The 24,464-nt window shown below is 31.4% G+C and overlaps 1 protein-coding gene and 1 long non-coding RNA gene across 2 annotated transcripts; one reads left to right on the top strand and one right to left on the bottom strand.

The window, feature by feature from the left end:
* The first annotated feature begins 587 nt into the window (after window positions 1–587).
* LOC116765526 (uncharacterized) lies at window positions 588–22,993 on the top strand. The gene is made up of 4 exons (XM_032655005.2): window positions 588–1,554; window positions 18,093–18,151; window positions 20,981–21,181; window positions 22,200–22,993. Exons 1-4 carry the CDS (start codon window positions 735–737, stop codon window positions 22,389–22,391), a joined length of 1,272 nt encoding a protein of 423 aa, XP_032510896.1. The 5' UTR covers window positions 588–734; the 3' UTR covers window positions 22,392–22,993.
* On the bottom strand, window positions 21,905–22,299 carry LOC133319063 (uncharacterized). Its single transcript, XR_009752756.1, has 2 exons — window positions 22,181–22,299; window positions 21,905–22,028 (listed from the first exon to the last, which is right to left on the bottom strand). It is a non-coding gene; the product is annotated as an uncharacterized LOC133319063 (long non-coding RNA).
* Window positions 22,994–24,464: the final 1,471 nt, after the last annotated feature.

Genomic DNA, 24,464 nt, shown 5'->3' with positions numbered 1-24,464 from the left:
ATAAGTAATGATAATATATAGTAAATTCATATTCCACGGACATGTATTAAAAAATAAACTGAGATAGTCTTCTTTATGTAAACTCTTATATTAATTCGTCACTACCTTCATAAAGAACACACAACACTACTACTAACATAAGGAAATATGAAATATATTTGATTATCAAATAACACGAAAGCTATTATTTTCTTGCTCTGAAAGACACGTTGTTTATTTATAATGTTGATATATGAACATAGGTGACGCGATGAATTCGTTTTCAGAATAGGTATGGACTACCAACTATCGTCGTACAAAGAACTAATACCTATTGTCCCGTCACGTAACTTCACTACGGGCATAGTCTATATGTAAACAAAACACGTAGTTTCATTCATCGCATAGTTAGTTTGAATGAGTCGAATTGGTTCGACGTCGCCAATGCCACATGGCATTATTAATTCACTGCCAGCTGCACTCGAATCGCAAAACGGTCGTTTATACCTGAACAGGTAATAGAAGCAACAGGTCATTTAAACTGGTGCGGGGAGCTCCTCGCCGCTCTAGCGCCCGACTGGATCTGACTTACCGAACAATGCGTTAGTCGTGTTTCACCCTTCACGGTGGACGCATGTCGGTACGGGAGTTCGTCTCGATAATACTTTCACGTAAACGTTCATAGTCCGGCTGCGAGTTATGTGCGCGAACGCACGCTTCAATAATCCTCTATTCAGCAGATCGTGACAGTGCCAATGTCTCCTAGCTTAGAGGGTATCATGTTTAACAGGAACGCGAACCTGTCAGCTCGCCGGCCATTGCTCGCGGAACCACAGAAGCCAGTCGTGGTTCCACCTCGAGCACCACCCCGTGACTACGGTAAGTACGGTAGACCCGTGCCCGCGGCGAGGAACCCTTCAGCCGACGAAGGACGATTCGAATACAGATCCGATTATTGGAAACCGTCAAATGTTGACATCGAAAAACGGCTGCAGGAGACGAGAACACGAGAGAAGATCGGATACTTTCAAGACAAAGTGACCCCACCGGAATTAAACTTGGATCGTAGGGAAGCGGAATTAGTGTTTAAATTCGACCCTCACGCATCCGCTGAATATTTATCGAGTCAGTATCAAGCTCCAACAGTTCAATATGCAAAGCCCCCGACGCCGGCAAACGGGTTTGCTAACCGTCTACCGGAGAGAGATGGTCCTTTTGTGTTCGGAGTGCACAGTCCCAGTCAGTTCCCTATACCGCGTCGGGACGAAGACGACTACGACTACTCCGAGGTGGCCGAGGAGCACGGCCGTCCAGTGATACGAGACGACGAATCTACGGAACTCAATTGTTGTGATAAAGTGAATGAGTGGACGGTTAGGGATAAGAAGAGTCGGAGGACTTTAAATCGTATGTTCCAAATAAAGGATCGACGGAAAGTTAAAGGTGGGAAGAAAGAAAAGATTAAGTGTGTGTTGGTGGGAGATGGAGCGGTGGGAAAGAGTTCCTTAATAGCTGCGTACGCCCAGGACACCTTTCGGGAAGAATATCAGCCGACCGCATACGACACATTTAATGGTGAGATTCACTGTTGTTACTTCACTTACATATTATAAATACAGCATTTCAACTTGTGTCAATATACTCCAATTTTATCATAATAGCCCTGATTTGTATAGATAATTACCTAGATTAAGATACTTTTCAGCACGATAACTATAATGGCGCCTAAATCATGAAATGACATATTTAGCGCCACTAAACTATTTCTTTATCACAGACTAAATACATTTAAGACAGCTTCGGCAACTAAAACAATAATATTTATTTGTCGAGATAACAAAATATTGTCGATGGACTCAATTCGTTGTCCTAATTTCTAAGTCAAATGGCAGCCGTAGGTAATTTTGTTTAAATTTTCTTCAATTCTCATGGTTTCATGATATCATTGTGAAGGCGCGTCAAACATTTGATAACTTATCAACACTCGAAATACTGCAAAAAAAATTGGCATTATAAATCGTGTAACAACCATGTTTCGTAATTCAAATATATATATATATATATTTATCACTTATTTTTAACTTGTTTGATTTTATTGAATAAATATGAATAAAAATAGTAAAACAACTTCATACATAAGATTTTTGTTAATTTAACTTAAACTGTAAATTCTTCTCACAATAGACAAATACTGACAAAATGACATGAACTACTCATTAATCATTACTTTTTTATATAATTTAAAATTCAACTTAACGATTTGCTTTTCATTCGTACATCTAAAACATACCTATCTTATCATCTATCAAAATTGTTATGCAACAAAAAAGGTTTATTGTAAACATTCACACGTACGAATAACTAGTTCCAAAACCGACTAATTATAGAGAAAAAACTAATAAAATTCCAGTCACGCTCTATCTGATACGTTTGGGGAATAATATTTTTTAATGTATAAAAGGAATAGTTCACATTTGTCCACGTAGAGGGGGTCAAAGCACCTTTTAATATGGATCTCTAGCAGTCAGAACCAATTAATGTTACTGTCACTTACTCGCTAGGATATGAATACAAAGAAGCATGCCGGATGACGATACGAACCAGCCATTGACTGCGACCAGACAATCTATAGGTGCTTGCAAATCATAAGAACTGCTGAATAAACTATACAACGTCAACTGCATTAAAGCAACCAATGCATCTTACAACTAAGATAAATAATTTTAAATATCATAAAAGTATCGGCAGTGCTAAAATCGTTAAAATAACATCAAAGGGACGAGCTTCTTGGTTCGTAAGTGTTCTCTTTGTTCCGATGCTATATAAGCCGCTAACTGATCTTTAAAATGTATCCTAGGTTGCATGAGTAACCATTACAGGTAAATAAACCGGCGCCACAATTCCGTAGCCAGAAAGAACAAAACGATTATATTAACAGCGGCAGATCTTAGAATAAGATACAACCATTGGAAATAACTTCTCGAGCTTAAGTAATAACTGCTTTGTTATTTTTTTTTTGGTTGTGGCAACACTTTGGCGTTTTCAAATTCTACTTTTCTTTGAAAACATTGAAGTCTTACTGAAAGTAATGTGAAAGCCAAGAACAATGTACTTTCCCGTCTGTATTTGCATGCAAATGATGCAGCATACTTCCTTCACACGAACCGATTGCAATATTCGCCTTTTGAATTTCCTTTGGCTGCATCTTTTATTACTGTGTTGACACAACACGTGAGTTACTTCCTAGTTAATACCTGATGCACAACAAAGGACAACTCACATACAGGTTTACTCATAATACTTAAAATACTCGAGGAATGACGATTAGTCATATCCTAAGACATTACGTAAAATCCTTAGTTAAAACAGATTAGGCGATAATGACCATTTCGAGCGTCACTTGTAATTCCAAATAAAAATATATCTATAAAATATATTAATAATAAATAATATTTAATCTATGAATGTTAATGATTAATTTCGTATCGTAAATTTTATAAAACCTGTCTTCATCAACGACACCTATTAACAAATGGCCAGGTGACATAAAAAACTTATGTCGTCGTGGTTATTCGAGTCTAAGCAGCCAGCTGTACACTAGCAGCTGCTGCAACTCTTTGTGCGTCGACCTTCTACGAAAAATAATAATGAAAAAAAAAAATACTGTACGATCATCGTTTAGAAAACGTTCCCTGGGATACATATTTTTTATTCCGTCAACCATCATTACGACCGGTACGTTTGATTCGAAATGATGTTCGATAAAAAATAAAACGAACACGCCCGTGGTATTTTAATTACTTTTCATCATTTCTCTATTATCTTTTATGGATTACAATGTTAGTGTTATTGAACCCGTAGCTAGTTACATTCTGGCTTTATGGTTTTGCAGTTTACCCTACAGACCCTATTAAATATGAAAAACGTATTGTATGAATAGCGAATTTAAGTATGTCACTCAAATTATTCCGTCCTATGAAAATTATAAAGCAAAGTGACAAATATAAAAATCAAGAAATATTGAATGAGTATATAATTATCAGAAAAAGAAATCGACTGGAATATTTGTCACTGCTGTCGGTTAGAAATTTAATATTATAATTTTTACATTACGATATTTGATTTCTAATATCTCCATTGAATATAATGTTTCCTGTACAATAAATATTAATTCTAAATAAAATGGCAACCCACACTGGGATTGTGGAATATTCTGCTAAATGTCTATTTATATTTAATATGATTATTACATTTTAAAAGTCACAAACGGTTGTTTAAGCGTTTATATAATGTATATAATATCTAAGAAGTACTTAAATGTTTATGTGTACATTAATAACTTTCACGTTGTACATGTTGCCGTCATTTTGGTGGTGAAAGCGTATGTGAACAATATTTTTGGTAAAAAACGATTTTTAATTCCGAATCGATATACGTAAAGTTAATAAGCATAAGTACATGTATAATATAAGAGAATAATTTACATCTGGGAATAGAATAAAAACTTAATGTTAAGTGTAAATGAATTACAATATACATAATAAGTATTAACTATGAATATAATGATAATCACAAAGTTTTTTAAAGTCAGTCTCATCGGGCAACACTAACATAAATCTATGGCCCTATTACATAATAAAAAGCCAGCCCGCATGGCTGGCTGTCCAAAGCACCGTTATCTTAATACCCTGCATTCATATCAACTATAAATTTCATATAATATCTCTGTATACATGTTATAAGACATGTAAATATGCTACGTGATTTAGTCCACAATTCAAATTGATTTATTACGAAACATTGTGTATTGAGTAACTTCTGTATTTCAGACAATTTGTGCTACAATACCTTCGTTTTGTAATATACAATTTATCAGTATACATTTACAAACAGTATTGTAACGAATAAACCTCTTTTGGAAAACGACCGCGACCTAAAACATTATGCCAATATCAATGTTTTCATTTCAATATCGATCATTGAATTCTGAACATAATCCAATAATTCTACTTTTCTAAGTTATCTCAGTGCATCGTCATCCGTGGTAAACTCAAAGCCGGACAAACCAGTCCCAACACGTGCGTCGTGATCGTGACTTCTAATGCATCGCTTCGATATTTAAAATTATTTTATTCCAACCGGTGAATGAACTGTAATATAATTAAAAGTTAATTAAAATGCACAATATAAGTAATACGTTATAAGGAAGACATATCAATATATGACTTTCTTATGAATCGGAGCATGCACGTCTCAGATTGCGAGGGGAATTGAGATCGGTTAATGGGTTAAATTGCTTAATGCCGGGGTCCCGGGTTCACGCGTTATCTAATGAGACGGTATTCGCAGTAATGGTTTAATTGAACTAAAAATGTATCTGAAACATTATGTATCTATTGAACTGTTATAAAAGGATTACAAACTGAAATTTTCCGCCTGGTTCTAAAGACTGGACACTGTGAAATCTGAATTTGCTTCATGCATTATATATGAGGTACAGGGCAGGTGACTAAACAACGATTATATTGCAGTGCAGATTTTGACGCCAGCATTTGCTTTCGACTTCGTTTAGTCGAAAGAAAAATAAACAAGTCAATCCTGTTATAACCTTTACATTAACATGAAAACCTTTATCTAGTACAATCGTATTACAAGTCTATAGAAGTTTTACGTATATTGCTACAACTTTTTCATTTCATTTGCCTGAGAACCTTTTTGTATTTAGGTCAATTGCTAACTTCAACAAAACGCCGTATGAAACCAGCCGTTACCGTTAAAAAATCCGATTATGTACATTCAAATGACATAATTTAAACCTATCTGTATCAACGAAATACTTATAATTTTCGAACGTATTGAATTAACGAGTTATGAAATGTTTTTAAAGCCACTTGACCACTCAATGGAATAAGCACGTAACATAATTTGAATACAATATGACTAACAATGTCATCGAGCGCCATTTTTAAAAGTTACACTAATGAATCTAATGTCATTATTCATTATATTTTTTATAGCACTGGTTTCATTCTGTAAGATTGTATGCTATATGTATATATGAATAAATAATATATGCATTGGTTCATTAAATATATATATAATAATATGATGAGAAATGTATAATCATATTGTTTAATATACTAAGCAATTTGTCAGGTGCAAAAAAGTATTTTTTTTTTTAATTTAAATTTGGAATGATATACTAATATCCCACAATCTGTGAAGTGAAAAAAAAGAATGTGTAAACATGGAATTTTAATTAGTCTTTTCTACCTGTTGTTGTGTAATGTAATAAATGAATCAAACGGCTATTTTATTACATGTTTTATTTTAGGACGTTACCTACTAACGGTTAACGACAACACAGGATTGAGATAACGATAAATTATTTATTTTTAAATATAGAACGCATTTTAATATTAATTATCTACGTTATTTACAATACATAAAACAGCATACAAAGAGTTTTTAGTTATAGTTTGACTCTTTATTTCCAGCCAGAATAAAGCTTGGCTTTAAAAAAATAAAAAATCCATATTTACTGCATGTGTATCAATGCATGAGTACTGTTAATAATTATTGTATATGGTAATCGTTCATTCATGTGTTTTTTCTGTTACATACGATTCGTTGCAGTATTTTTTCCGTTATTTATTTAAATTTTATTTTATTTAAAAATATTCCAGATCTCATTTGTGAGTTCGTGTTTTGAATGTGGAATATTTTTTAAAACTAATACACGATAACTACAGATTAATTTGGGATGTCATTAAAGATACAAAGGACGATGTATAAACTATTCCGCAATACATGTTACAATATAAAGGGTGTCCTACACGTGTTTATTTCGGTGACAACTCTGGGTAGTTTCTTTGTTTTGAATCATTACTCATTACCCTAAGCAACTCGCTGCCGATTTGGGCTGTTAATAAAAGCAAAAACTCATGGCGCCAAAGCTGATTTACTTATAACCCAAGTTAATTTAGTGTTAAGCAACGCTCATGTACGTCTCTTTAACGAGCCGCTGGGAATAACATCTAAAGTTAGTATGATTCGTCACCGCGAGATGTGACCCCATTGTGAAATTATTAACGGTATATTTATTTTCCTGCACTTCACTGACTAATGTCATTGTGATCTTAATGTTTATGGTAATCTTGTTTTTTGTCTTTTTGCATATTATTGATTACATTTCTTCATTTATATATCTTCTATTGTCTATTAATGAGCGTATTGTTTTTGTATAATATCATTGGATATTATATAACAATATATTTGATTGTAATGTTAGATAATCGTCCATAGACAATAAATTTGCTTTGCAAATAAATTCATTAGTTTTCATCACTATTCATGTAACCTAGTTTAAAAAATATTGAGGTAAAAACAAACGTTTATTTGTTAATATTATTATATATATAAATATATATATAATCTAATGACGTTTTTATATAATATCGTAAGTAAATAAATTCGCTGTTGTATATAAAAAAAAATTCACCAATGATATCGAGAGTTTTGTATTCATATAAAATAAATAGGTAGATGTTTACTCACCTGTAAAAGTTGTCAAAAGCAAGGAAGTTACATCAGCGTTGACGAATCAATGGTTTCCTGTATTTGATACTAAATAGTATGTTTCAATGAAGACAATCATTTCCCGTTTTTTCACCTTTGATACTGAATCGAAATGATGAGATGATGTTATGGTGGGTACAGAACATTAACACCCAAATGGTGATGGGCTTGGCATACGGTAAGAGGTCATATATTAATTAAGTAAGTAAAAGAGTAATGTAGAGGTATCATTGGGAAGGCAAGAGGAAAAGATGGGACGATATTATAGTTGTGTCAGGGATAATGTCGAACAGGGTGGCTCCAGAAAGATCAGAATGTAAGAAGTTTGAGGAGGTCTTTGAGGAGTAACACATCATTTAAAAACCTTTTATAATACTGAGCTTTAGAACATTGTTATTAGATGAGGTTAATGTGAAAAAATTTTATTATTATAATAAGATTCAAGATTTTCGCGAGTATTCATTCAAATGAAACTAATATATTCGGATTACTGCCCGTTAATTTATTACTTTTAAAAACGAGATGGGTCTCGTCCGTCCGTGATCACGTTTGCTGCAGACGTCGAGAGTATGTAGTTTTTAAAAATAATAAATTAACGCCCAGTAATCCGAAAATATTAGTTTAATTTAAATTTTATTATTACAACTGATATGAGATCTTAAGTGTAAGTCTATCGTCTATGGTCGCCGCGAGAGAGTTTAAATTAAATATTAAATCCCATTGCGAATTGAGTTTGATGTAGCGCGTATTAATATCGTTTATTTATTGATGTCGAAATTCAAGCGTCAGAGCTCGAACGAGCGTTGCAAAATTAATCATATGGATTGAGTTACGTGAACACGCTGTAGTTTTACGACCAAATAAAATTCATAATTCAACACTTTTTAACGAAATTTGAGAGTTTCACTTTATATGCATCTGTTATCTTGGGTTTGTGTAATTTAAAAATAAGCAATTCTTTATGGATTAACAGTAAACAGCTAGATGAGTACGTAAATGTGTTTTTAGCTCGCTTCGCTTGTATTTTTTAATAGCGGTTATTCTTTTGACCACTGTCAATATTAATGTACGTATTTTTCTTTGATTCAAGCGTTTGGTAAAGATTCACTACCTCAACCAATATTAACATGTGATGTATAAAATTACAATTTTTGTATTATATATATAGATATGCTTATATTATTTGGTTAAGATTTAGCGTGAAATATTTAGATTATTTTCATTCAAGTCGTTATATATTTTACGATTTCTTTTATGCTTACGCCCACTTAATACCTAATATGTATGTGTTATTCTTCCTTGTTGGTTGTCTGGAAGAGATCGCTCTTTAGCGAAAAGGCCGTCAAGTTGTACATTTTTATCTAATGTAATCCTAACAGTTGTTAATTTAAGGGTTAATCGTTATTATTATTATTATTACGTGTTTGTCTATCACACCCTAATTTGAAAGGATCTGTAATACCTACTTTTTGCCGTTTACACCATATAATATTATTTTTTATGAAACGTTTTAGTGTGAGATTATCTTTAAGCCTGTCGCAATATAATTAAGATTACTTATTACAAGGATTTTTGATTTTATACCAAAATTTAAATTGCTTCAATTAAGTTTTTGCTTAATTTAATCGACATATAATGTAAGGCCGTAATTTACTTAATGTTTTGTAACTGGGGTATTTAAATTGTAATGTTGGTAGAATGGTTGGTTGGTATTACAAAGATTTTCATCAGCGACGGTCACCGCGGAATATTAAGTTGTTATTTTTAACTTGAACCCAAAGGATACATGATCACGTTTCTTATTGATTAATAATTGTATTGTATCGCTATTAAAGGGATCGAGACATGACTTTTACGGTGTGCTCGCGATAATACCCGCGCGAGGGGAATTCACAATGGCGTGATGCGTTTGTGGTTTGAATCTTTCATATCATAAGATACCCATGGGGAGATCATTTAAATTTATTCACTGATATATATATAAATTAATATACTCTTCTAAAATATTCTGTGACATAATACACTTGTGTCTACAATTCGTATTATTTGAAAAACTTCTCGTTTTTTCCCGACTTGATCAAACGAGAGGTGTTTTTTTAAATCGATCGACCTGAATCGATTCGATACTACAATGAGTTTCTCTTAAAGTAAAGGAAACGAATCAGGCAATTTACCTTTAACATACTTTAGCAAAACGTTTTGCAATTATGTTGTCGGTTTGTATATAATTTCGCAATTTATATTATATATACTAACGACCTTAAAATTGATATTTGAGGAAGCTTTAATGAGTCATTCTTGACCGCTATATTTAGTGTGATCGCATTACGTTTTTAAGAAGGCAAACAATTCGCGCCCACGGTTATGCAGTTTTAGGTTATGATTTCTCAAATCATATTTAATCAATGATTAAGAAACAAACAGTATAAAAAAAAGGAATCGTTTAATATTTTAATATTACAGTGTTCTTTTTTTTGGTTCTTGGAAAAATCCTTCAAAGACCAACATTACTCTGCCATGATTAATATAGAATACATTTTAGTACGCGTACACATTCCTCTGTCGTGTTTTCTATGGAAATTTACTAGATTTATAACTATTGATATTTCTTGTAACAATGACTAACAGATTATTGAATATCTTATCATTTAGCAAGGTTCGTGATAAAAACGCATTCGGTAACACGTTTACTGCCCTTCATAACTGTACTGGGGTATCAACGCTATTATTGTACTTTACCGATAGTTTTATTTGACAATATTATATTAATTTTTATTCTATTCAACATTGTATTCAGTTTGGTTCAACGAATATATATATATATATATAATATAGTAAATAAATTAATATGTACAAATAAACGTGTATGATATATTGTAATAAGTTCTAGTACTTTATTTCTTGCATGAAAATATTTAAATCAAAGAAGATGGTTAAGTAATTATTTAAGTGTTTACTCATAACTAAATTACTTTTGCTGCCAAGTACCAAGAAACAATTACTGTTCCCACCGTCCACTCTCATTGACAGCTAATTACATCCAATGATTCGCCTTATTTAAACTAAAAACATTATCGATATGGGTATAATTAATTTCTTATTTCATCTATAAATGGAGCTGTCAAGATTTTCCACGATATGTGCTGTGAACTTGAATAAGATGTAACCTTTGTATGAAATTAGAAAAAAAAGCAGGTGTGTGACCTTCTAAAATAAACACACATAGACACACACGCACACACACATATATATATAAGATTTTTCTGTCATACAATGTTCAATATCTTTTAAAAATATGCAAATCTATTGATACGTGAAATATCTCAATGGCAACTTCAAGAGCCTTGTAGTGACACTTATCTACACTTCAAGGTTGACCAAGGAAATTTCTTCTAGAACACGAAGCTGTCAAACAATGTTATCTCGTGAAATTACAGAAATAAACTACAGTTCAGTAATGTTTGTATAAATTGAGCTGTTTTTACTTTTCCGTGTCCAAAGATAAGATAAGATAAGACTAATGTTATATGCAAATTTTAAAAAGGAAATTTAATCTTTTATTAAATGAGACACACGTAATATTACATAGGCTTATTATCGCATAGCTTAGTTCAATGAAATATGATATTGTACATTTCAGATTCATAACTGTTTTACTGTTTTCATATCCATTATATATATTATATGTATGTTTACTTTAATTAATAAATGTAAAATGAGAATAAATATGTAAATAAAACGATTTAGTTAATGAATTGTTTTCTAGAGATGTATAGAATTTTTTTATATGAAATTTATAGCTGGTAATCAATACAATGCTTGTATGTGAATACATCATCTTTATACCTGGCTGGAGTTAGTTTGCTAGAATTATCTTGTATGGACAGGTTTGGTCTTCCATAAAAGGGAGAGGCTTGTAGCACTTATATTACTTAACTACATACTTCGTTTTTGCTTACAAAACTTGCTATGTTTAAAAAACTTAATATATTTTGATATAAATTTTAATCCTGTGCATATTAATATTCTATTGTCTACATCACATACATTATTTCTCGTTCCGACGTATCTTTTATTCATCTTTTAAGATACGGTGTTCCTTTTGTCTGGACACATGAATACGTTGGTTAGTTGTTATTTATTAGTACTTTCTTTGGACACGATTGTTAATATCACAATAGAGGAATATAGTGCAAGAATTATATTTAATGTTATCAGATATATTATCAATTGTTAAACTGGGTATCTCTAGTATCTATTTGTATTTGATACTACAAATGTCTTTTTAGGATCGCATGATATAAACATGTCCTACAAAAAATTTTAAAAATGTTTTAACTTAAATATTAAAACCTTCTTTTGTTTGCAAGAATGACTTTGTGCTGTTTTAACAGCTTATTAAAAAAAAACATCGTCCATTGACCCGTCTGTTTGATAAGTCCAGTGACTTATATGTCAGTGTAAGGTCGTCGCACAATGAATCCTACGCGTTAAGTGTTAATCGAGAACCTAAAATGGTCGCGTTATAAATCTTACGCGAATACGTCTTGTAATTATTGTAATGAATTTACATACATAATTCATGTTATAATTGACTATACCTTTTGACGTCCATGCTTCTTAATTTAAGATAGAGGTAAGCTAATAAAATTTATACCTAAATCTCCTTATATTAGAACTTAATTTTCATCGTTTCACTCTAAACAATAAGACATTCTAAAACAATCATTTGGAACTACATATTTGAAAAAATGTTTTATATTTTTTTAATTTTAAATATAGAATGCAAGTAACAAATTCATTCTTCCACTTTCTAATCAGAACTTAATTGTTTTGTTGCCTCACTGTTATCTGTGGTCCTCATTCATTAGCGATATCTTATTTATATCAATTTGTATAATTTGTGTTATAATTAGAAAGGAACGAGTTGTTTAGTCTTAATACGAGTCTTACAAACGGAATCTGGACAGTGTGTAGTTGTTCAACCATAAATCATAACATACTATAGTATCAATCGATTGATTGAAACTTGTAGTAAGAACAGTTTGCTTTTAGTTTTGTTTTAATAACGTTAACTATAATGACTATTTTAACCTTCATATATGATCTTCGTATTATTAAAACACAATGGAACGTATATTTAACAGATAGAATAACTTTCTGGACGTCTCAATATAAGATTCGTGTGTTATTATCGTGTGTATTTTTTTTTATTATTATTATTTATGATATTAAAATTAATAATGCATCTAAAATAAGATGTCTTAGTAACTCGTTATATATCAACTATCGTTTCAGAGATTAGTCGTAACAAGCAGACAGACGTATACAAATTGTAAAAAATATTTTGATATAACTGTTATAATATGTACGGTTCATATAATTAATATGCATTTAGTAAAACAATATTTTTTGTCGTCAAACAGACGATTCCGTTTTATTAAACTTGGACATTTTTATATTTTTGAATACTCATTAAATAAAATATTATTCTCAGCCTACATATATACAGTATTTATAGAAGGTGCAACAGAATTGGGACACGTTTTCTTTAAAGGCGACGTTGAGAGCATTTCGACTGGCTTTTACCCTAATTATTGTACTCTCTTACATTCCCACATCCGACACAGTCTCATTTCTTTTAACAAACCATTAAGCATAAGAATTTTTAAAATTATCGCAGATATGGATTACTTCTAAGAATAATAAAGGTCTAAATATTGGAACGCTTTCACTGGTTTACTGTAATGTAAACATCTGTCAGTCAGATACAGCTGTAAATGTAAACTGTTTCAGCAGCAGCGTAATTCTGGAATAATTTTTGTTGATTCCAGAATAAAGGACTATTAGTGGAAGGTTTGCTATATAAGATCTATATGCTTATCCCGAGTTTGCATCGCCAAACACACGGAACGTTAACGTAGCTTAACACAGTATTAATGTAGATTGAGTGAGAACGGGGAACGTTTCGTATGTATGTATGTATGTATGTATGTATGTATGTATGTATGTATGTATTTCGTATGTATGTGATAAGACAAAATTTGTACAAAGCAAAATAAAGTTCACAGCTAAAATGACTTACCGAGTATGAAATTTCTTAGTTATATCGCGATTTCTTCATACATATTTCGCGTTTAGTTTATTAAGTGATTTTCTTTGATGGGGATTCATATCATCAGTATAATCCCTACAATTTGTTCTTAACTAAATCTTATCAATATTTATTAATAATCACTAGCTTTATCTCGCACATTTCTCATATGTACACAAACATACAAAGCATGTTTTTTTTATTGTAACTTAAAAAACGTACATAATACAATATAATTTAAACCGTCAGAACAACTGTGGTTCAAAAATAATTATGTTCCAACTTCAAAAATAAACACAAGGCGTATACCACGTCTTTATATGGTTATGTGAAAAGTGACTGGCTGGAAAAATATTACAGTAAACGAAATTCTTTTTTTTATTATTTTAAATTAGAAACCTAATTATAGACATTAATAATATATTTAGATAAAATCTAGTCGTTGTTTTATATCGATATCGATGGTGATTCATTATAAAACACGAAATTTATCACGAATGTTTGATGTCCGTTCATGTCCCAGATACAAATAAATTACAGCTAAAGATAAACTGTGGTGATATTTCTTGTTATTCGGAACATCCTTAGCTTGCAATAATGTCATAAATTAAAATTCTCCACCGCAATTTATCTTTGAAATGCGAAACTGTTATTTTACAATAATTTATTTAACTTTCACCGTTATCGTATTCACATTAAATCATATTTAAATATCTGGTTCATATTTTGGTGTGATTAATAACTATTTTTGTGCATAAAATTTACTTACGTATATTTTATTTATGATGTATGTTATAAAATTGTTATAGGTAAACAAAGATTTTGAATTTCGAACGAAACGCATCATACATGGCCGCCTTAAAAGGACTCGAAATACAATGAATCACAATTATGATTAGACAGAGTTTACTATTATCATATTAATTTATCGTTGTTCAATAGGTCAAATGAAATTAGGTTTGTTCCTCAAATGTGATCCCGGCGCCACCTCGTCGACCCAATAACACGATAAAATGCCAATGGTTTCTGTTCCGACAGAAAAGGTTAAGTGACAATGAGATTTTAAAAGAATACAATACATACATACTCTTTGGAATGTCGTAGGAAATTTATTTTTCGAAATTAACTACGTTTGATGTTTTTATCAAATGGACAAACTAACTTTGATTAAATATTTTTGCGCGATGAAAATTCACATGGAACATTTAGACAGTGAAACTTTTAATGACGGATTTTAATATTAAGTATATATTGAATAAATTATTTAACTATAAAGAGTTTGATGTTTTATTTCTTGGAAATTATAATAATAGCTTAATGATCGTCTCCTTTTGGTGCGTCTAACCGCAAACAAAGCCTTTGTTGAATTATCTGTGTTATTCCTGCTAGTTGCCCTTGTCCTTGTTTGAAATTATTCGACATAGAAGATTGCATATTATTCACTTATATATATATATATATATGAGTGTGTATGTGTGTGTGTTTATACAAACATATACATGTTTGTCAAAATAATAGTAGTTTTAGAACGCAATACTGGCATTAAAGTTTATATGATCTGTATAACCGATTATAAAATTAAAATAAAATGCATAATCTAGGGTCGCAATTAGAAAACTTTGTTCTAACTTGCTTGAGTTAAATGCCTTATCACGACCGTCTGGAGTCAATAGAACCTTTACTGAGATTATTGTGTGAGTAAATAGATCCTATGTCAAAGAAATAAGGTTGGTTTTGGGTTGGCAGGTTGATTTTAATTTGGCCGACGCAGGCCAGGGTCATTCTCCCGTGCCAGAGGGACTCACAGGTAATTTATTCGTCTCGTTTTAAAAATGATTTCTATGTCAGGAATGAAAATAAATCTATTCGAGGAAAAGCCGTATCAGATGATAACTTAATACTATATATAAAAAAGATAATTTATGTGTTAAGAATCTACATATATGTAGAACAAAAAAAATATTTTTTTCTTTATAATTAAAGTTATTTTATATGTTCACAGAAATATAATAAAACCGTTATATTTATTGCATCTCATTGTATTTTACGAGTAGCATTTTAATATATGTTTTCATATAAAGACATTTCTTTCTCACATTCGCCTTGAGCCCGTTGAACAAAGCTTGGCATTTAAAATTATGCAAAAGTGAAAACACTCCAAATACGTACATTGAAACACGGAATTTATATGAAATTAATAAATTACGAGAACAAGATGATTACTATTATGATACTATTAAAATTTTTCATTAATATAGATAACAATTATTAATTTTTTATATTTAAAATATTTTAGGTAAAGATTTTTAGAAAGAGAAAGTCGTATAAATTAATAAACGTTTAACATATTTTAAACGAATATATAATAAGGTCGAATTAATTATATATATGAGTGTAAATTACGCTTTTGCGATCTGAGTTAAAGATAGCGAACAGAAAGCTTACATGGATAATAGTATATACAAGTTAAGAATTTAATTAACGGAGAGATTTAAGTAACGATACTTCAGGACTGTGACGTCACTACATATCAGCTGAGAGAGGCAAATATGGCGGCATTAAGCACTCTTCACACGCATGACAAACAAAACTAATTTTGTCCTCCTAAAAGATTACACTGAGTTAATTCTGCTTACCTAATAAAAATAAATACAGTTAAAAATAAAACATTAATGTACGACATACAATCTCGCTCATAAAATTGGACAGTTTTAAATTTTATACATAATAAATACGGCGGCCATTAAATTGTATTACACTTGTAAATTTTGCAACAGAAACCTTTTTCGCTTGCTGGTTTAAAACAAAAACCAGGATGTTTCAAACGAGAAGCACTACATCGCTGCCGCAGACCGCTTTTATGATGTACTCTCCATCGCTTCATTATTCAATACGTTACCTTCTGATGTTAATTTTCAACAGGCAATGTATATCTAATAGTCGCTGCATCACATTACGCCCCAGAGGAAATAGGCCAAGACACGGGTATCAAATTCCAACAAGATTTTATATTATACACACGCGTCTTATAATTTTTTAACCCAGTAATAAAGGCGATGATTTAGGGAAAAACAGCAATTATTATTTATAGTACATTTGATTACGAAATTGTTATAAATTGTTACAAGTAATGCGGTTTAGCCGCGTTTCGGAACTATTGAGCATACTATGCGTTATATTATTATTTTTATATCTAAATAGAAATATCTAAAAGATTTGTCAAAATACATGGATAACATTTGGTTTGTGTTAAATAAATTATGAAGTAAATGTTAAAAGTTTTGCATCGCTGTAATGACGCATGACTGGTTTAGTTCAATGTACGTAAATGTTATCCCAATGCAGTTATTTTTACTTAATTTATCACCAATAAACCAACTTATACCGTCTAAGCAATGCAATCGCGATTTAGTATCTGCTTCAGACATATTTAAAAAACTCTCCGAAGAATATCTCCATCGACTTGGGAAGTTTTTTGATGAAATACTCCGAAGCTGTCAGTTCATATGTGAGTTATCTGTGGTAAAATATTATATTTTATACTCTGTAGCATTCAGCCTTTCATCGCTAATTACCGCCCGTCACGATAGCTACTGTAATTTAATTAATAATCACAATGCGTTACAGTTATGCGATTAAAAATACATTCGACTGTCTGAAATGCATTACAATCACCGATACTTCGTTCATTGCATTTGTAGGTTGAATACGAAGAATAAAAATTTAAAATATTCTGTGGAACGTTGAAGTAACAACACGCTGTATAATAAGTATACTTCAATTTATTCAACACTATTTTCTTTCAGAATTTCTACGTTCTCAAATAACATATTTTATTCGTTTATTTTTTTATTTACATAGAAATGTACATCGCTTCTGTATCTGGGCTTGATTGTATTTGCTTTTTATTTAAATTCGACCCGATTATCGCTTAAATAAAACTTACGTAACATAAGTTGAAATTATAAAATTATTTTACCGAATTCATATTAAACTTAGCAATAAAATATTCTTATTAAGCAAATATGTGAATTATGTCTCTGTCAAGTCCTGTCATGATTGAAGTCGAATAGTTAAGCTATTGTTATTGAAGGAATATAGAATATCATTATTAAGACAAAGGAGTTTTTATGTTTGACAACTTTATATTATTGAGGGCAACATTCAATTACTTGCCATGTAAGGTCTGACATTTTACAAATATGTTGCCATTGTGCAAACGTCCATGTATATTTAGTTGTTTAATTGACGTCTTGCGTCATTTTGATTGATTAATACATTGGTATTAGATACTTCGGATAGATGTAATGTAACCTTAAAGTGCCAAATATTTTATTATATGTATATAGTTTCAATAGTGTGTTATGTAAATGCACCAAACTTGTTATACATAACTGTCTAATATATAACGTAATATTTATTCCGTATCTTTCTTTTTCAGTTGTGGTTGACGTTGATGACAGGCCGGTCTGTGTGGAAATCTGTGATACTGCGGGTCAGGTGAGAACTACTATGTTAAATGTAATAACTTAAAATATATAGTGATGGCAATACTAAAGTATAAAAATAAAAAGTATACAGCTTATAGTAGTAGTTTCTGGCCATTGCTAACATTACATTAGAAATAGTTTCGTTTTTAGTAAATCCCTTAGAGGCTTAAAGAACTTCAATACATACAAAAGATTTTAATCTTGAAACGTTGACCTATTCTAATACTCAATTAATCCTATTCGTTACTATTATATAAAATTCACGTGTGAAGACTTTGGAACTATCAATGTTCACGTCAGCGATATGAAACTCGGACTAATCCTAGTTTATACTACTAACGTTCCGTCCCACCTGCTTCCGCCATCTGTCGGTGGATGAATGAGACTTGTGCCATAAGAAGCGTGTACGTATGAATTGTGTTTTTCAACTTTCACACAATTTCTCACAGTTTCTACCTGCGGCCACAATACCTGTGATACATGACGTCGATCACATAAACATTCAACATTGAATTATGCGCTCGGAAATGATTTATGGACACCGCGGGTCTCACGAGAACCCAGAGCCACCACATTTTCGTGTCAACCTAAACTCACAGTAATTTTTTTCTTATTAACTCGATACCATCATGTGCGAAGTTTGCGTATGAAAAACTTAAAACTGTCCGTGTTTAGTTTGCGTTGCGAACTCATGGTAGGTTCTGTGGTATATAATAAATGAGATCCTTACATGTCGGTCGTAAATCGTAATTAAACGTTAGAAAAAAAAAATATTCGAAGGTAAAAATATTGATCGTACATATAAAAACTAGTTTTATACAAGAGTTATGTATACCTTGATATTATTAAGGTCGGATATATGTTTCGTTGTGTTGAAATATGTAGTTGTGGTGTGTATCAAAGGAAAACTTACAAGCGAAATCTTACACTTGGAATACGTAGCTCAACTAACTAAATTAACGTGGTATTTTTATTTTCCATATACATATAGTATGAAAATAAAACAATTCTTTTTATAAGTAGATATATATATATTTTTTTAATATAATTAAATCGCTCAACGGTTGATTAATTTTATTTATACCAAATAGGTATTTCTATTAAGATAATTGATTGGAAATTGAAATCTAGATTTATTTCTTGGACGAACTGATCTTATAATAAAGATATATCTGTTGCTGGAGAGTTTCCACTTGTTAGATTTGATGTGTAAATAATTACTATGAAAAATATTTGACTTTTAATATATATAAATTTGAAACATTATTACAATAGGTACCTACTGTGTAAACTACGACTGTGTTTCAGTTTATTTAAATGTGGTTAATTAGTAACGATTTCTGGGGTCTCAACTCCTATGAATTACAAGATATTTCTAATATATATCTCATTACCCTGTATCTATAGTATATATATATATATATTTATACAATTTTTGTCGTAAAAAAGAAGAGAAAGATAAAAATATATCTAATGTGAGAAATACCCAAAAATATATCACACAACGCGCCCTAACTCTGTACCTACTATTGCTCTTCAACAGGATTCAGTGTACTCAACAAAAAAATCTATTGTATAACTTTAAGCATTATACGAACAGTTTGTCAACAATGGCCGTCATACACTTATTTATGTATAACAAAGCACTTGTACTAAGGATAACAATTTGATTATCCACTAAGACACTGTTATTACAAACATACCTAGATATATATACTTACAAAATACTAGCTGCTGCCTGCGGCTTTGCCTGTTTAAATTCCCCTTTGACATATTTGTGCTCATTCTTATGATTTGGCGGTAACGGGATTGACTCAGGACAATGCCTTTTCAATACAAATAATAATTTTCAAAATCGGTCCTTATTTGAAGGAGCTATAGTGGAGCAAACATCTAGTCGAATTAAGAACTTTCTCCTCTTTGAAGTTGGGTTAAAAAGTATTCTAAATTACTTCTTATGATATTAATTACCATCGAGTGAAACTCCCGTCAAAATCGGTTCAGCCGTTACAGAGATTAGTGGGAACAAACACACACTTATTTATTATTTACTTTGTGTATTGCATTTTGTGTGTTACGATTTCGATTGCATTATTTTGCATTCCAAAAACAATACTAACTAATATCACTGATGTAAGAATGGACTTCAATTAAAAAATACCAAATTTATTTTTAATACTGATGCTATTTTGAAATCTTTTATCCAAGTTCATACAAATTATTCGCAGATCAGTGTCCGCAATAGCCTCGGGCATACACAAGAATTAGTACAATTAAGTCTAAAGATATAAAATGTATTCTGCAATTTTCGTACTGTGTGAGTTGAGTGATTATAACCTATAAAAGATGTCATACAAGTTACTATTGTAGAAAAAGATTACTTTCAAACTTAAAAACAAGTAATCGATTGATCAGAAGCAATGTAATCCTGCCTTAAGAGACATCAAATGATATACGCATCTAGAGCTTTAATCTGCGGAATATAAAACGTGTTATGATCTGTAGTGGAAATGCTTTTGCAAGTGGTAGAGCATAGGCTGTGGTGTGGTGTGGTCAAGTAACATGGGCTGGCTCGACCGGGAAAGTTCGGGGTGAAGTAGCCTTTAATGACTGCGTTTCGTCAGATAAGTGAGAGAGCCGGTTCAGCTTTCTCTTTTCCCACCCTTTCCTCTCCTTCTTCCACAATCTTGGTCGCCAATGCATCCGTATCATCCCTTATGTTGCAGATGTTCATGGGTCTAAATAAATCAAATAGGACGTGTGCTCGTTTGCCACCTTTACTATAAAAACAAATGATTGTTACATTTTATAATCTATATATATATAATGTCTGTTCCAGGACTCAATGTCCGAGCTCCGCGAGCTGTGCTATCCCGGTACCGATGTCCTGATGCTCTGTTTCTCCGTGGTTCGTCCGGAGACGTTCAAGTCAGTCGCCGATCGCTGGATCCGCGCCGTGTCCTCGGTGCAGGCTCCAGTAGTGCTCGTGGGGACGCAGAGCGACCTGGCCCTCGACGGACGTGTGATACAGACTTTACGGGTCACTATTCTGATCATAGCTTACCCTGGCTAATAGCTTACCTGTACCTAGGTTTAATTTATCTGCTTCCTTCAATCTCTTTCCTGTGTCCATTGTTACGGCATAATCAAATGAGTCCTTACAACTTAAAACTTATGTGTTATCATGATTACTTACTATTATTACTTGTAGACTGTCATTCTGATGTATAAGCGATTAGTTCCTTCGCGAAGTTTGTATTCTTTAGCTATGTGTTTGGACAAATAAAATCTGTGTGTATTTTGCTTAAAATGATTCATAAATACACCCAAATATATATTTCTTTAATAAAAGTACTAGTGTATCAGGAATCGATATTCCTTATCTGTTTAATAGATTCTGTTTATTCTATAATTATCGTAATTTTAAAATTGTTTGATTTTCTTTAAGAAACGTCAATAATAATCGAGCTAAACGGTACAAATTATAGTCCGTTTATAAAATAATTGTTTCCGGACGGACTTAATCATAAAATATATGTAATCGTCATACATTTTAACGAGAAGCTAAAATTATAACTTATAAGTAACCAAGATGTAAATAACAATAACTTTTATAGTGTTCATACGTGTCGAACAACACGCAATAAATTATTTCATTTTCAAAGTACGTATTTTATGGCTTCGCTTGTCGAAAGTTAATTTATTATACTTTAATGACGTGGGATGAGTACGAATATGAGGAGTGTTGCTTGAAAAAAAAATTACGTTTATATCTTTATTAATGTCTCCATATTATATACGCAGATAATGGCTGACATAAGTGACGCCATTTATACTACCTTATTCTCAGTACGACTTAAATTTCACTGACGTCACATATTACACAGCTGAAAGTCAAATAATTTGTTATAATTTCAGAACTTAGCAAGCATATTGCTTAACTATAACGCCTTTTGATACTTATTATCTTACAATCGCGCTTTATTTTTCAAGCAAATATCTCTGCCATTCAGCTAAAAATATACTTTAATTTACTGACCGTATTTCGTCAATTCTAGGCCCGCAACGAACACGCGGTAACAGAAGCTGAAGCGAGAGCATTGGCGGCAAAAATAAACGCCACGTACATAGAGACGTCAGCTAAGACACGGAAACAGCTGAAGGACGCCTTCGACGCCGCCATCTTGGCAGGGCTTCCAGTTGTACAGAACAAACGACCGCTATGGAAGAAATTATTATGCCTTAACTAGGAAACTATAATTAAATAAACTCACACGAATATAAATGACTCCAATGTTTATAGCGAAAGTTTATTTTATCCAAAGCCTAGAATAAATAAGCTGTTTAGTGAATATGGAACGTGTTATGAATGTGCCTTACACTGATAGATAATTGATGAGTGATAGATAAATAAATCTTTAGCGGCTAATGTTTGTTGTTGAACGTTTCAATTCGACTATTGGATATCAATGATGACGTATTTGTTGTTGACAGCTGAGAATATTTTTATTGTAATTGTTTTATATGAGAGGCTGATGTTAACGTGTTTATATATAATTGGATTGAATAGCGTTTTATTAAATTAGTTTCCTTTAATGTATTATATATCATAAAATATATGTTATAGTTGTAAATATGCATGAATATACTCTTACCGTGAGTTTGAACCTTCGAACTGCACAGTCTCTGGTTTTTCATTCATATATTCCTTTATATCGTGATGTGCGATATTTGAATGAATAACTTTAAACTATTCGTGTTACGTTTGTTGATGTAAACTCTAGTTAAGCGTACCGTTGTAGATGTTTTGATACTCAATTCGAACTGATAATTATATTTTGATTACAATCGTTTCATTTGTTTCATTTATTTTTTTTTATTCGAACTCATTTCCATTTAAAAAATCAAAACACTAATCAATTAATTATTTATACTGACCTAGAGACAGTTTTAAATGTAACAATTGTAGAATATTTTGGACAACATTTGTTGTTCTGTAATGTATTTTAATAAATAAAGAAGGCTGAATCTTATGGAATATAACCAGAGACATTTTTTCTTGGATTTTGATAATTTGAAATAATTATCTGTATGCTTGGCATAAATGTGTATCTTCACACTACACACGATTTTTCGTTCAGTAATATTCGTTGGTGCGGTGTGTCAATATTCATGAAATGTAATGAATGAAAAACTGTTGACGATCCGTATGTATTGTGAGAATGCAAACTTATGGTAAGTATACTGTTCAGAAATCGTTACGGAAAATTTGACTGAATTTGTGATTATAGTGATGGGAATTGTAAAAAAATATTTTTTCGTTTGATTCTCATTCGAAATTTATATTCAAAATGAAATATCGCATTAAGAAAAAAATTTAAATCTGCTTTTTAAATTATTATATTACTCAATTCTGACTAGAAATATAGTAACTATTGTATTGAGCTTTTAATAATGTTACACTGAATATTGAAACAGTAATATATATCACAGAACATCGTTTTAGATTGCATTCACGTTGTTTCGGCGTTTTTATATAGTGTAACACTAAATGAGATAATGCCGTCATATATTCAACTTAAAGTTAGGTTGCTATAACGAAAAATTGAAATTTTTAAATTCTAAATACTTTTTTTAACATGAGAATAACAAAGAATGTTGATGTCTTGAGTTAGAATATTATGATTTGAGTAAACAGCATGAGAAGTGCTACGGAAGGACTATGGAGGATTTAATTAACCCTGAATATCTTGTTATATCAGAAACGTGCTCTAGTTTGAAATCCTTTCCGATTAAAGTTGAGATGAATTAATGAGAATGATTCGTCTCGAAATATATACTACAGACGAAAACGTGGAAAAATTATGTTGAAGCTTTTTAATTTTTAAATATGAGCGACAGTTTATTTGAACATAAATGGCTACGGTGAATCACTAAGACTTGTCATCGGCAACCTTTGCGTTTCTATTATTCTAAAAACAACTGACTCAAGGAAGAGATATTGCTTTATACAAGAAATTATACAGAATTATATCATTACAGAATCGATACAAAAAGTATTTATTAACTGTAAATTTCCTTCAAATAATTTTTAAATAAAATTGTCTTACTATTTTCAAAGTAACTATTGCTTGCGGCTTTGCTCGATCATTAAAGGGATTTCCTTTTGAGATTTGAGCTATCATCATTTTTAAGGTTTCATTTGATTTCTTGGGGATCCCTTAATCAAGTTCTGTCTCTGTAATAATGAAACTACTCAGGACAATTAAAATATATTTTTGAAATAGACATTTTATTGAAGGAGTCGTAGTTTAACAAACATT

Source organism: Danaus plexippus, chromosome 11 (genome assembly GCF_018135715.1).
Source record: "Danaus plexippus chromosome 11, MEX_DaPlex, whole genome shotgun sequence".
Lineage (NCBI taxonomy): Eukaryota > Metazoa > Arthropoda > Insecta > Lepidoptera > Nymphalidae > Danaus > Danaus plexippus.
The sequence above is the reverse complement of the archived record's forward strand: the minus strand, read 5'-3'. Positions and strand labels throughout refer to the sequence as shown.

Excerpts from the sequence above, each read along its gene's own strand:
- LOC116765526 (XM_032655005.2), top strand. The coding sequence starts at position 735 with ATGTCTCCTAGCTTAGAGGGTATCATGTTTAACAGGAACGCGAACCTG. Across the intron at positions 1,555-18,092 it reads CGCATACGACACATTTAATG|TTGTGGTTGACGTTGATGAC; the intron begins GTGAGATTCACT and ends TTTCTTTTTCAG. Across the intron at positions 21,182-22,199 it reads GTGTGATACAGACTTTACGG|GCCCGCAACGAACACGCGGT; the intron begins GTCACTATTCTG and ends CGTCAATTCTAG.